The 11,680-nt window shown below is 38.8% G+C and overlaps 1 protein-coding gene and 1 long non-coding RNA gene across 2 annotated transcripts; one reads left to right on the top strand and one right to left on the bottom strand.

Annotated features, from left to right (window-relative positions):
• Positions 1-652: 652 nt before the first annotated feature.
• Positions 653-10,211, top strand: LOC119903479. The gene is made up of 2 exons (XR_005444519.1): positions 653-799; positions 10,082-10,211. It is a non-coding gene; the product is annotated as an uncharacterized LOC119903479 (long non-coding RNA).
• Positions 3,226-5,989, bottom strand: dlx1a (distal-less homeobox 1a). Its single transcript, XM_038719698.1, has 3 exons — positions 5,434-5,989; positions 4,944-5,143; positions 3,226-4,536 (listed from the first exon to the last, which is right to left on the bottom strand). The coding sequence occupies exons 1-3, from the start codon at positions 5,744-5,746 to the stop codon at positions 4,285-4,287; spliced, it is 765 nt and encodes a 254-aa protein (XP_038575626.1). The 5' UTR covers positions 5,747-5,989; the 3' UTR covers positions 3,226-4,284.
• Positions 10,212-11,680: the final 1,469 nt, after the last annotated feature.

Below are 11,680 nucleotides of genomic sequence, written 5' to 3'. Positions count from 1 at the left end.
GTACAATAATTCAGTAAACTACTTTAGATTATTTATCGATTTTTTTTCCTTCAAAAAACATTTATGTAGGTTTTCTGTTGCTCCATATGATTTCATTCATGAATTAGAGCTGCTGTGGTTTATGCATTTGCATTTCTCTAGACAACTTGTAAATGCCATACCTCCTATCCTAATTTATACCCTGATCTGTAATTTCATCCACATTTGCTCTGGTTTGAGCATTCTGGCTTTCAAATCTGAAAGCCTGCAATTACTATATAATTCTTCGCAATTTTAGATGTCCTAATATGGGGTGTTATTTTCTACACAAGACAATTTCCCGCTATTTCAAGCATCAACATTGTCAAAGTTGTATGTACATAATAAATGGGAATATCAATGCATAGTTTTTAGCCTAACATCTTGACTCAACGATAATTATATCCGTGTGGAGCCTACGCAGAATTAGCCTGAATTGCATGGTAACTGCTGCTTTAAATTTTAAAAAATTACTCATAATTTCCCCCAAAGATTACCAAGATCTCGAGTGCACAATGTCATCAGCGTAATGAGGAGTAAACATTTATGCTAATAATCTACATTTTCCCCCCATCAGCTATAAAGAGGGGAAATAAAGCAGGCATTTTCAGTCATATTCTGAACTCTGCTGCTATAGCTTAGACCAGCACATGGAACACATTTTGTGGGATTTAAGCGCTCATCTTGTGTCTGTGCTGCAGGATGCTGCTGCTCATCTGCCTTCATGCAGATTTCTGAAAATCCCGAGAGGGAGCTTGCCTCTTCCTTTTCAAGCTGAAAGGTGCGTATTATATGTTTATTTCTTAAAAATCCATTGAAAGAAGCGTGACTGAATGCATGTGAGATAATCAAGAACAGAACATTTTCGATTCTTCGTTACAGGCATAATTGATCCTGTTTTTTATGCTTATACAATATTTATTTATTTGTATTCTTAGTCAAAACGGTGAATGTCACTGATTCTTTGATGCTATAAAACTATTTCAAAGACTAGTTCCTGGAGAGTAAAATCTTAGGCCCATTTTCTCCTGTAACCTCGGTTAAAATGTATTTTAAATCATCTAGAGGATGTAATGTGCAACCATGATTTGTTTGTGTGGAAAGGTCCTATAGCTCAGAAAGCTGATCACGCCGAGAGGAAACGTAAGGAAGGGGAAACACATAAGTTGTTCTTTGATTTAGTCGCTGCTCTCATTACTCTTACATTGTGCCTTGCTAATTCTGAAGCCTCTTCGCATTGACAACTCCGTGATGTACACCTGCAAGCAATTTGCCAGCCTTATACATAGGCGAAGTCTAAGGGAACCATGACGAAATGGCAGCTCACCTATTTCGCTATTTTTTTTCTATTGCAGCAGCAAATTTCTTTCAGAGCACTATCTCTTTTGTCAACGCAGAAAGATCCTCATAATTACCTCAGAGATAGGAAACTACATTAGAATAAATAAGGGGCAAAATTACTGTAATTATACTGGATTTGATGGGCTCAGCTCGTATAATCAAGGGGAGAATGCAGCGAAATAACACTGACCCTCTTGGATGTGCAGCTGCGCCTTTCTAGGACTAGGTAGGCAGGTTATGTTCTCTCCCAGCAGCAGCAGCAGCACAATTCGTATTCTTTCTTAATGGTATCGAAATATACCTATTGTACTTATGTAGGCTTGTTCACAAACGACTGTATATGTACTGAGTTTTGTATTAAAATAACAATGGAGACAGGATTGAAGCAGAGGACGTTACACTAGGAGCAGACAATATAGATAAACTAGGCCAGAACTTGTTTCTTTTTTACTCCCTCTGAAGTTAAAATGTGATGCTGTTGTTGCATGAGAAGAGCCTCAGCAATAATAATAATAATAACAATGATAATAATAATAATAATAATAATAATAATAATAATAATAATAATAATAATAATAATAATAATAATAATAATAATAATAAACATTATGATGGTTAACAGTGAAAATAAATGAAACATGAAACAAATTAGAAATGAATTAGGTGCGCGGTTAGTTAGACCGCAGAAGTTGCAGCAAATGTGCCATTACAATTGCAAAACATTTATATATTCATGGAGATATGGCAGCTAGAGGAGAGCGATTACCGCATCTGCAATTAATTTCTTTTCATGCTTTGTTTGTTCTCAGGCACATGTATAGGCTACAAACATTAAACATTGGTTGTATTTTTTTGTTAGCCTATTATTACTTTTTGCCAAGTAGCGCTAAAGGTGTTTTCATGGACAGGTAATTCCACCTGTGTCAAGAGCAGTTTAGTTTCTTTAAGGCATTTTCAAAATCATTGTGAGTATAAAAATCCATTTTTTTTTTATAAATAACCAAACTAGTTGCATTTTAACACATTTTACGATCCAAAAAAACTAAAAGACTTACTGCGGATTGCATAAGGAGAATAAATGAATAAAGTATGAACACCAAACAAGAAGGCCTTTGAACTTTTTCACTTTCACTGATCTCCATCTGATCCGCCCTGTGTCCCGCGTGCTCATCCAGTCCTCTTTGCAGCACCTGCCTCTTGCCCAATTATTCACTTAACACACACAATTGATCTCTCCCATTCATGGCGGAGAATGGGGATTGTCGCAAAACAAATGGAAAGAAGATTATCTTTAAGAAACGCTGAAAAGAAATAAGCGATGTTGTTAAATTAATCCAGATCTCCCGCAGTGCGACGCTTAAATCACACCAATATAAATGATGCAGCTGATATCGGCCAAAAGATTCAGTGGTTTCTACCATTTTAGTACGAGTATGTTGCTTTGGGTTTTTTTGTTTTGCCTCTTCCATTTAACATGTAAAATGCAGCCGAACAACATGTAAAAATATATTCGTGTAGATGTATATTGTAAATGTTGTTTTACCGACATTTTTAAACGCATCGTCAGATTTATTATTCTTATAGGCCGCTCCAGATGTTTGACAACATCTGCAACCGGTGAGTAGCAGCAGCACGAACCCATGGAGGCCAAACGCTAAACAGGACCATAAATCTAAACGAAGAGCCTTTTGCAGCTCACACACCTCACTCACACGGCGTCTGCTACAATAACCAACATGATACTTCTTTGTGTCAGCGCACATTAAACCTGCACCATGCTGAAGCCTTTCTTTTCAAACGAGTGGAGGGTGGAGGTGAAAGGGGGGGGGGGGGGGGGGGGGGTTGAATCAGACACCTTTCTTGACATAATTTAAATCATTATTTTACTGCTCTTGAAACTCTGCACATTATGTACATAAACTTCAGAAACAGATCAATAAATTAAAGTGATCAATACAAAACTAAATATTTTCTATGGTGACTAAACACATCTCGACGAATACAGAAAGCCTAAAACCCTGTTTCACAGCGTATCCAGTATACAGCACAAAAAAACAATCTGAAAAGTATGTACAAAATACAGTGACAAATGAGCTGCTCAACCCTCAGGATATTTTTTTTTCAAAGCAGCGAAATTGTCAGGCCTTTTACATTTTTCACATAACATCGGGGCACGGTATAGAAAAGCTTTGCTTGCGTTAGTGCAGCATTAACAACACAGTGTTGTTGTTGTTTCAAACACACTTACAAAATGAACACAGACTGACCTCAACAGAAAAACTCCTCTGAATAATTTAAACTTAAATAACAAACACATATAAACAACATAGTAGCAATTTGAGGCTTCGCACAATATGCTCTGTGGTTGAATGTGCTGTAAGCATGATGACCTGATGGTTAGGCTACTGGTGGAATGTATTAATTATTATTATTTGGTTTAAGAAACACCCCTATGGCCGAACCGACCTTTAACTGTTAATGAATGCAGATTGGTTTTAGGTCATCATCCCCCTAGGCCCGACATCTGGTGTAAACAAACACGTGTTTTCTTATAAACATACTAACTCATACAAATATGATTTTTTTTTTTTAAATCAAAATTGAAACTGACACAAAAGTGATAAACAGCAGCCAAAAAAGGATCCATTTGTCTTCGATTTCGCTGACTGTCATGGACTTGTTGCCCTTGGGCGCATTGAGATGCCTTTTCAGTCTCTCAGCTCCCTTCTTCTTCTTCTTCTTCTTCTTCTTCGCTGTTTGCCGTCATCCGGTATGAGGAGGCCACTGTGTTCGCTGGCGGCATGCGGCAGCAAACTGCGGGGTTGTTGTTGTGTATCATCAGTGCTGGGCCGCGCTGAGCGGCTGCAGGCTCCTTCAACATCCTGATAAACGCGCCATGGCAGAGTCGAGGGCTGAGGTCTCTGTTCACATGAGCTGTGACTGTTGCATAGACTCTTGGTGTGTGGTGGGGTACCATGAGGTGTAGCTGGGAATGTAAGATCCGGTCGTCCCCACTGAAGTCTTCACGGTGGTCGGCGAGCTCCAGACAGGTGCCACCGAGGGAGAACCGCTCGACAGTCCACGGCCAGTGGCTAAAGCGTTGGAGTCAATTGTGCCACCGCCCTGCTTCATCAGTTTCTTGAATTTAGACCGTTTATTTTGAAACCAAATCTTCACCTGTAGAGACAAAATGAAAGTAGCCGGATTAGAAAATTCAAACTGAAATGAAAAGCAGTTTTAACTAAATTAAACGCATGTTTTACGCACGCAGCAGGTTTCAACATACAAAATCAAGAGCAAAAAAAAAATGAATAGTGATATCTTGCCCTTGATTATGATTTAACTGCATGAATGAAAGTATACTAATCAGACAAACAAAATGAATCCTTCATTTGGTGTGAAACATTGCATAGTATGTTATTCTTCGACGAACCGTGTTCCATTTGAATTGTAAATAATAATAATTATTATTATTATAATCACAATAACGCATGCTGTGAAAAAATTACATTTAAAATGTGTAAAATTGCCTAATGGTGCTGCTGCAGAGTGAAGCTATTTGGCAGTCTGTTTCTTGGACTTGCCTGTGTCTGGGTGAGACCCAGCGACGCTGCCAGCTCAGCTCTCTCAGGTAACGCCAAATATTGAGTTTGTTGAAATCTCCTGTTCAAAGCTTGAAGTTGTAAACTCGAATAGATAGTCCTTGGTTTTCTAATCTTTTTCCCTTTCCCGTTGAATCGAACCTCTCCTCCTTCGACCACTGTGTTTTTCTCTGCTTCTGGCGCTGAGGGAGAGAGAAAAGAGCAAAGAGAATGAGGAAAAAATGAGGAGGCAGTTGTGGCCAACGGAGCTGCGGAGCTATGAATACTCCAGCGCAAGTTTTACAGGCTGTACTTTAGGTATAATTACCCTTAATTGCATACATTGTTTATAGCGTTACGCAATAAATAATTACCAAGCCTAATTCCAACATCTGGGTCGCCTTTTCCATGCAGCGAGGACTGTATACAGTAGAAAGCCGTGTCACTACAGAAAGTTAATATTTAAGATCCAAAGATGCTGTTGCACACTTACCTGCATCCTCTAACCGAGTCTGTGTGAGTGCCGAGCTGTTTTGGTAGGTCTGTACTGTGCTGAGATATGGACTGGTGGAATGGCTACCGACGGAGTTTACGTATGGATAACCCAAAGATCTGGGGAACGACGAGGCTGCTGGACTGTAGCTGTCGTGCTGGGTATGACCTGCAGAATGTAAACAGTGCATGGGATAGTGTCCGTGAGACATGGAGGAAGGTGACATTTGTTGACTCGTGGGTCCAAACTCCATGAAAACGGTCTTTCCTGAGGCAGGGCTATTAAGACTTTCTGGAATTGTAGTCATTGTCATCTCTTCTCGCGTTTCCCGTCGTCTTGCTTTTGTTGTTTTCCTTCTATGATCTCAGTGAAGGATGGGTCCCAATTTAAGCCGAACAGATTTTTTCTCTTTCCATTCATAAGAAAATGTAGTTTGTGCCCGTGAAAAGTCCTAGGTATGATGCTGTGGACCAAGACAAACTCGCTCAAAGGTTTGAATCTCGGACTCATGAATATTCATCAAAGACTGTCGCTGATTGGTCCACTCTCTCCAAGAGGGAAGCCGATTGGCGACAATGGGGCTGGGTCCGAAGAACCTGATAAAGTCAAGGAAAACCACAAAACCCAAGCTTTCCTCTTCACATGTCAAGATTCACTATTATTATTTATTATTATTATTATTATTATTATTATTATTATTATTATTGTTATTATTTACAATAATCAAATTTGGACACCAAATATTTATAATATAGGATACCATAACCTGATAACATATTTTTCTGATCCACTTTTGTCTCAGCAGTATATATATTTGAATAAAACATTGTCATTTCTATTGGCACAGCGCTCAATAATATAGTAAAATATAGTATTTCTCACCTTGTATTGAAAGTGCCGGTTGTCATATACCCACCTTAACGTCATTTATTATTGTTAAATAATATTTCCAGTCTCGTTAAAGCTGCTCTTTTGATTAAAGCTATTTTTTGGGGGGATTAAATGCTCTATCTGGAGGAAGGTGTATTAGCATAACACTAGTGTTCAATTTTCATAAGTAGGCCTGTAATTAGTCATGTATTTAACACTTCTTGAGGTCTCAGTTACACCTGGCAGCAGTGGGACGTTAAAACAGTTCTGCTCTGATGTCAGATGAGGGTTGTTGGTTCAGTTTGGGCCTAATTGTGTTTTATAACACCTGAAACATAGCCTATAACATTACAGCCTACATACAAAATAACGAATATAGAAAAAAAAACTATTGACAGGCCAATGTGTAATTAATCAAAGTGAGTATAGCGCATTTTAACACCTTTAATAAAGGAAGCCGTTTTAATTATGAATTTCAAAACAATATGAAAGCCTATATATTCGCGGGGAATTTGATGGTTAGGCTACACGTTCCTGCTCGAATAGATTCTGGTTTTATAACACAGCCATGAATGCATAGAGGCCTATTTTCTTATCATGCTTTCCAAACGACTTTACGCATATTCAATCGCAGTATCAATTAATGGTCCCAGTTTTGTTAAACACTGGCACCTTTGATTAGCATGAATCTAAGTGAGGATGGGGGTGCGGCCAGCCTCCCACAGCCTAACAAGAATAATTGTCCGTGGACATTTGATTTAATTGAACTGACGACTGACTAAACATAGGAGACATTTTTCTTGAGCTGCTGGTTCAGACCTCCACATCTCAAAGCTCAAATAGGATCACTGCTGCAGCTATGTAGAGTTTAACCAGGCAGTATTTAAAAAAGATCTTAATTTCAATCAGCAACTAAAAGCAACATCCCTTCACTTACTTTAAAAAGCATGTGAATGAAAAGAAGCAGATAAATCCGCGCTGTCCGGGGTCAGAGATCCTCCGCAGGATGCACTTGGTGGAAGAAGAAGAAGAAGAAGGAGATGGAGAAGGAGAGGGAGAAGAAGGAGAAGAAGAAGAAAGTATCCAGCAGCTCTTCATTTTATTAGGATTCATGCGAGCTGCAGCTCTTGTTCTGTTGTCTGTGCAGAGCAGAAACACAGCCTGGCTGCTCCATCCGCGGTCTCTCCATCTCCACCTGAATAACAAATTAAAGGCAGTTAAATTCCGTCACTGTGATTATCAGTGCAATTACATAATTGAACTCAAAACAGAACTAGCAAGTTGCAAAATGTGTTATCAAAATGCAGGCGTTGACATCACGGCACGTGTGCCACAGTGTGCCAGACGGCTGCGGGTGCCTGAATTTAAAGATTTCTGTGCAATATTAACGAAAAGCTGGTCCCTTGTCCCCTAAAATAGGCCAATTTGAAGTGATTTCTCTGGAATTACTTTCGAAAAATGCTTCAAGATTTCCTCTATCAACAACGACAATGATAATGGTAGTACAACCAATAATTATCATCTTCCAGAACAGAGGACAGATTTTTATGGGTACTTGGTGGGTGCGACTGATAACTGTCATTATTTTCCCACGATTATAGTATCTGCAAACTGGCACACGGCTGTGAGCAAAACCCTGAACAGAACAGAGGCAGAATTTGCAGGGGAAAATGTAAAATAATACCACGAGTGTACGACTAATAATATAAATAATAATTATAGGCTTTTTGTTGAAGTAAAAATTTAGAGCTGAACAGACTCACGAAATAGATGCTGCATACATCATGTTCATTTTGTTGATACCCTTTTGCAAAATCAATCATTTACGAAGTGATGATTTGCCTGCAACCTAAACGATTAACTATTTATTTGAGGGATTTTTCTCAAGCCATCTTCGGTGTCATTAGGATGAGCAGGCGTGTGGTAATATTACCACTTTAATTTATAATTTGACTCCTGCGCCTGCGGGCAAGGAGGGCAGCGTAGGCCACAGCGGTCCATCCTGCAGCACGGCAGCAAGGGATCTAACTAGCCACACTAAAAATAAAGTCCTCCATGCATGGATTGAGCGCGGAGGCAGGACTCATTAGGCGTGAGTAGCTCTGTGGCTGAGGGTGTTTTAACACCTGCTGCTCTTCACCTGAGGGTTAGTGCAGAGGTGGAGAGACAGAAAGAGGGAGGGGTGGAGGGGTAAACGGGCCAAGATGTCACAGACTTCATTTCAGTCCGGTGATAGAAAGCCCTCCTCAACTGCCATGCCAACCCACATTTTCACAGCCACCAAATATTATCCCGGCCGCGGTACATTGGTAAACTGTGCATCCATGCTGTGTTAAGGCACATCTCCACGTGCACCCTGCAGACTCTGCATGTGAGCAGTGATTAATTAATGTCATTGGAGGTGCAGGCAACTGTGAGTTTTTTTTTAAATTTCCCTTTCTTACAAAGGAGACAAAATGCTGCTTTACAACATGCAGGTGTGTGCGTGTGTGTGTGTGTGTGTGTGTGTGTGTGTCAGATGTATATTTATGTGATGGTTCTTTCCAGCTTCAGGTTTAATACTTTCTGATAATATTTGATTTCAAATCTGAAAGTGAAAATGAAAGTTGCAGCTGATTTCCACACACTTTTACATGTTCTCACTCAAAATCATGTTGCATAAATATCCATCTAAAACATACTAATTCATAACAAAAAATAAACTGTTCTTACACTCTATGAGGCTTTTATTTACAGTAGCTCATCATTTCTTAAACTACCCATTGTGGACATTATTACCACGTCACCTCAGCTACAAATGCTGATGTAATTTGGTGAGTGCCTTCCAGCAGAAATGTCACACTATATGAAGGTTTATTTCATGTTTTAAAGGCAGTGGCTCAAACAAGTGAAATTGCCTTTTGTTCTGCTTCCTCTCTGGCTTTGCTGCTTGCTTGCCATCCTGTAATTTGCAGCGTCAATGAACGCAAACTAGATGCACTACAATTAACTCGATTCAATGTCTATTTCCATGTTCAATGTGGCATCAAAATGTGAATTGATTTTGTTTACTGAGTTAGATGCAAACAAAAAAATGAATCATAATATCTGAGAAACAAGATTGTTACATTGGTTAATTGATTGCATTATAATAAAGGTCAGGAGGGATACAGGGAGAAACTGAAATTATGTTACTTTTTTTATTGTTTTCAGAAAATACAGAAGAATAAAATGTATTTTAGACTGTCAAAACCAAATTTACTGTGTTAATAAAAACATTATTGGTTGGTTTACTTTTGTGGTGATCTGACACTTGATTTTATTACCTGCAAGAAAGGTCACACTGCTTTCTAAAATTAAATTACAGCAATAATGAATTTTTTGTTTGTTTTTTTAAAAGCCCAATCTGTCATTTTCATCCATAAAAATACAAGGTTTATTCAGATAAAGTGACATCTAAATATAAAAAACATTTTTGTGATTCTCATTTGATAATAATTGACTGCTTGTTTAAAAACATTTGAAAACATTAATAACTATTTATTCATTTAATTAAAAGATCAGTTTGGGAGACATAGCAGGTTCCAGTTTAAGATTTTTGACATGTTGGGGCTATCTTTTGTTTATATTTGGATCCAATATTCTGCTTCTAATACAGAAAAAAAGTAGAAAATTCCTTTACTGACAGACAAGATATTATAAATGTTTTCTGTAGCGATTAAAAAATAAAACAATGAAAAGGTGTAGATTTTATAAAAGTTTTGTGCAGGATATTGATGATTGTTTTGTTTGTTTTTAGGCCTTGATGACTACAGACCAAATGCTCCTGGGAATCCAAACTGGACTTGTTGCTCTGTAGACGACTCACTGAGTCTTGAAGCTTGGTGAAAACAGAAATAAAGAGTCACTGAATGTGGCATTAAATTCAATACTCATCATTTGTTTTGAACGTTTGTATTGTTTTATATCTGGCATTTCCTTCCATCATAAATTCATTTAGTTACTAATCACATACAGAAGCAGATCATAAATGGAACCGTCTGAACCCAAGAAGCAATCTCTAACTGCAATGAATTCTTCTGCTGATGAAAAGAAAGACTGTAATTAACACGTGTGTAATAGGACTTAACGCTGGTCATTGCAGAGCTGAAAAGTCACATTTCAACTTCTTTTCCCCCTTCAGCGTTCAGAGCAGTTCTCTGCTCAGAAAGCTGGGGTCACAGTGTGGAAAAGACCCCAGCGAACTGGTAGAAATGCTGTCCCCATTACAGCCTCAGCAGGGGTCAGGCCATGGCAGCAAGCATCCAACCTGCCCAAAATTGGCTGCAAAATGACCAATTACCTGAGTGAAGGCTGTGGAGAAAGGACTTGGAAAAATATGGCTTTTACTTAATTCAGCTAAACTGTAAAAGAAACTAGTGTCACATTGATGCTTCTGCTTGCTACATGCTACAGTATCCCACCTGTTAAAGTGAAGATCGGGGCATCAAATCGACAACTAATCAGAAAATCAATTATAAGGAGAATCGAAATTTAATAAACTCTTAGTGTAGTGACGTGAGAGGGCTGGATGGCAGGAATAAAATCAATATAACATAGCTATAAACTGGGGGATTATTTCACCAACACTAAAACAACGAATTGATTAAACATCTTTACATGTAGGTCTTATTGAATTAATTTCCTTGCAAATGGAAAACATGCAAATTTGCCAATTAAGTCATTTGCCCATGGAGAGCTGGGCTGCTTGACGATCAGCTGCCACTGCGCCTTTAGTCTGAAACCCCTTTTTAGTTTTTGTTAAGAGTTAAGTCTCCAACAAAGACAGGAAGGAGGTCAGCACTCAGCCAACACCTGAATGCGCCTCTCTTTTTTGTGCTCCCCTTGATCCCCACAGTCTGTGCCTGTCATTAGTCTTAATGACGGAAAATTGTCATGTTGATACAAGTCTTGCTCTCCCCCTCTCTTCTTTGTATAAGTAGAAGGTGGAAGCTCTATTTGTAACAAAGTTCTAAGCCGTGGACACTGCATTTGTGCTGGGGGAGAATAAAGGCTGTAGATGCTCTTTCCATAGCTGGGATAATTATTCCTACTGTGACCTTAATGATTCGCTCTGTTCATCCTGCATCTCATCCACGCGCCAGGCCCTCAGCAGAGCCCCGTGTCAGGGAATATGAAAAACCCATATAATGAAACCATTTTGGCTGATGGAAAAAGGGGGCTACTGAAGCTGCACTTGCTACAAAGACGGCTCAATTATATGAGTAATTGTGATAATTTTCCCTCCATTCACTGCTTTCTCTGAAAGGTAAAAAACACAGATGCTGAAAGGGAAATTACTTGGACAATATATAATCTGTGAAATGGTCACAACAGAAAAAAAGATGACTGTAAGAAA

The sequence above is a fragment of the Micropterus salmoides genome, unplaced genomic scaffold, assembly GCF_014851395.1.
Source record: "Micropterus salmoides isolate LMB-PRFRI ecotype aquatic unplaced genomic scaffold, ASM1485139v1 Ms_hic_scaffold_15, whole genome shotgun sequence".
Taxonomy (NCBI): Eukaryota; Metazoa; Chordata; class Actinopteri; order Centrarchiformes; family Centrarchidae; genus Micropterus; species Micropterus salmoides.
This window is presented reverse-complemented; position numbering and strand designations above follow the sequence as displayed.

Bases quoted from the DNA above. Each gene is read 5' to 3' on its own strand.
- dlx1a (XM_038719698.1), bottom strand. From the start codon at position 5,746: ATGACAATGACTACAATTCCAGAAAGTCTTAATAGCCCTGCCTCAGGA. The intron at 5,144-5,433 runs GTAAGTGTGCAA...TCTCTCCCTCAG, and splicing joins GACTCGGTTAGAGGATGCAG to CGCCAGAAGCAGAGAAAAAC. The intron at 4,537-4,943 runs GCAAGTCCAAGA...TTGTCTCTACAG, and splicing joins TGGGTCTCACCCAGACACAG to GTGAAGATTTGGTTTCAAAA.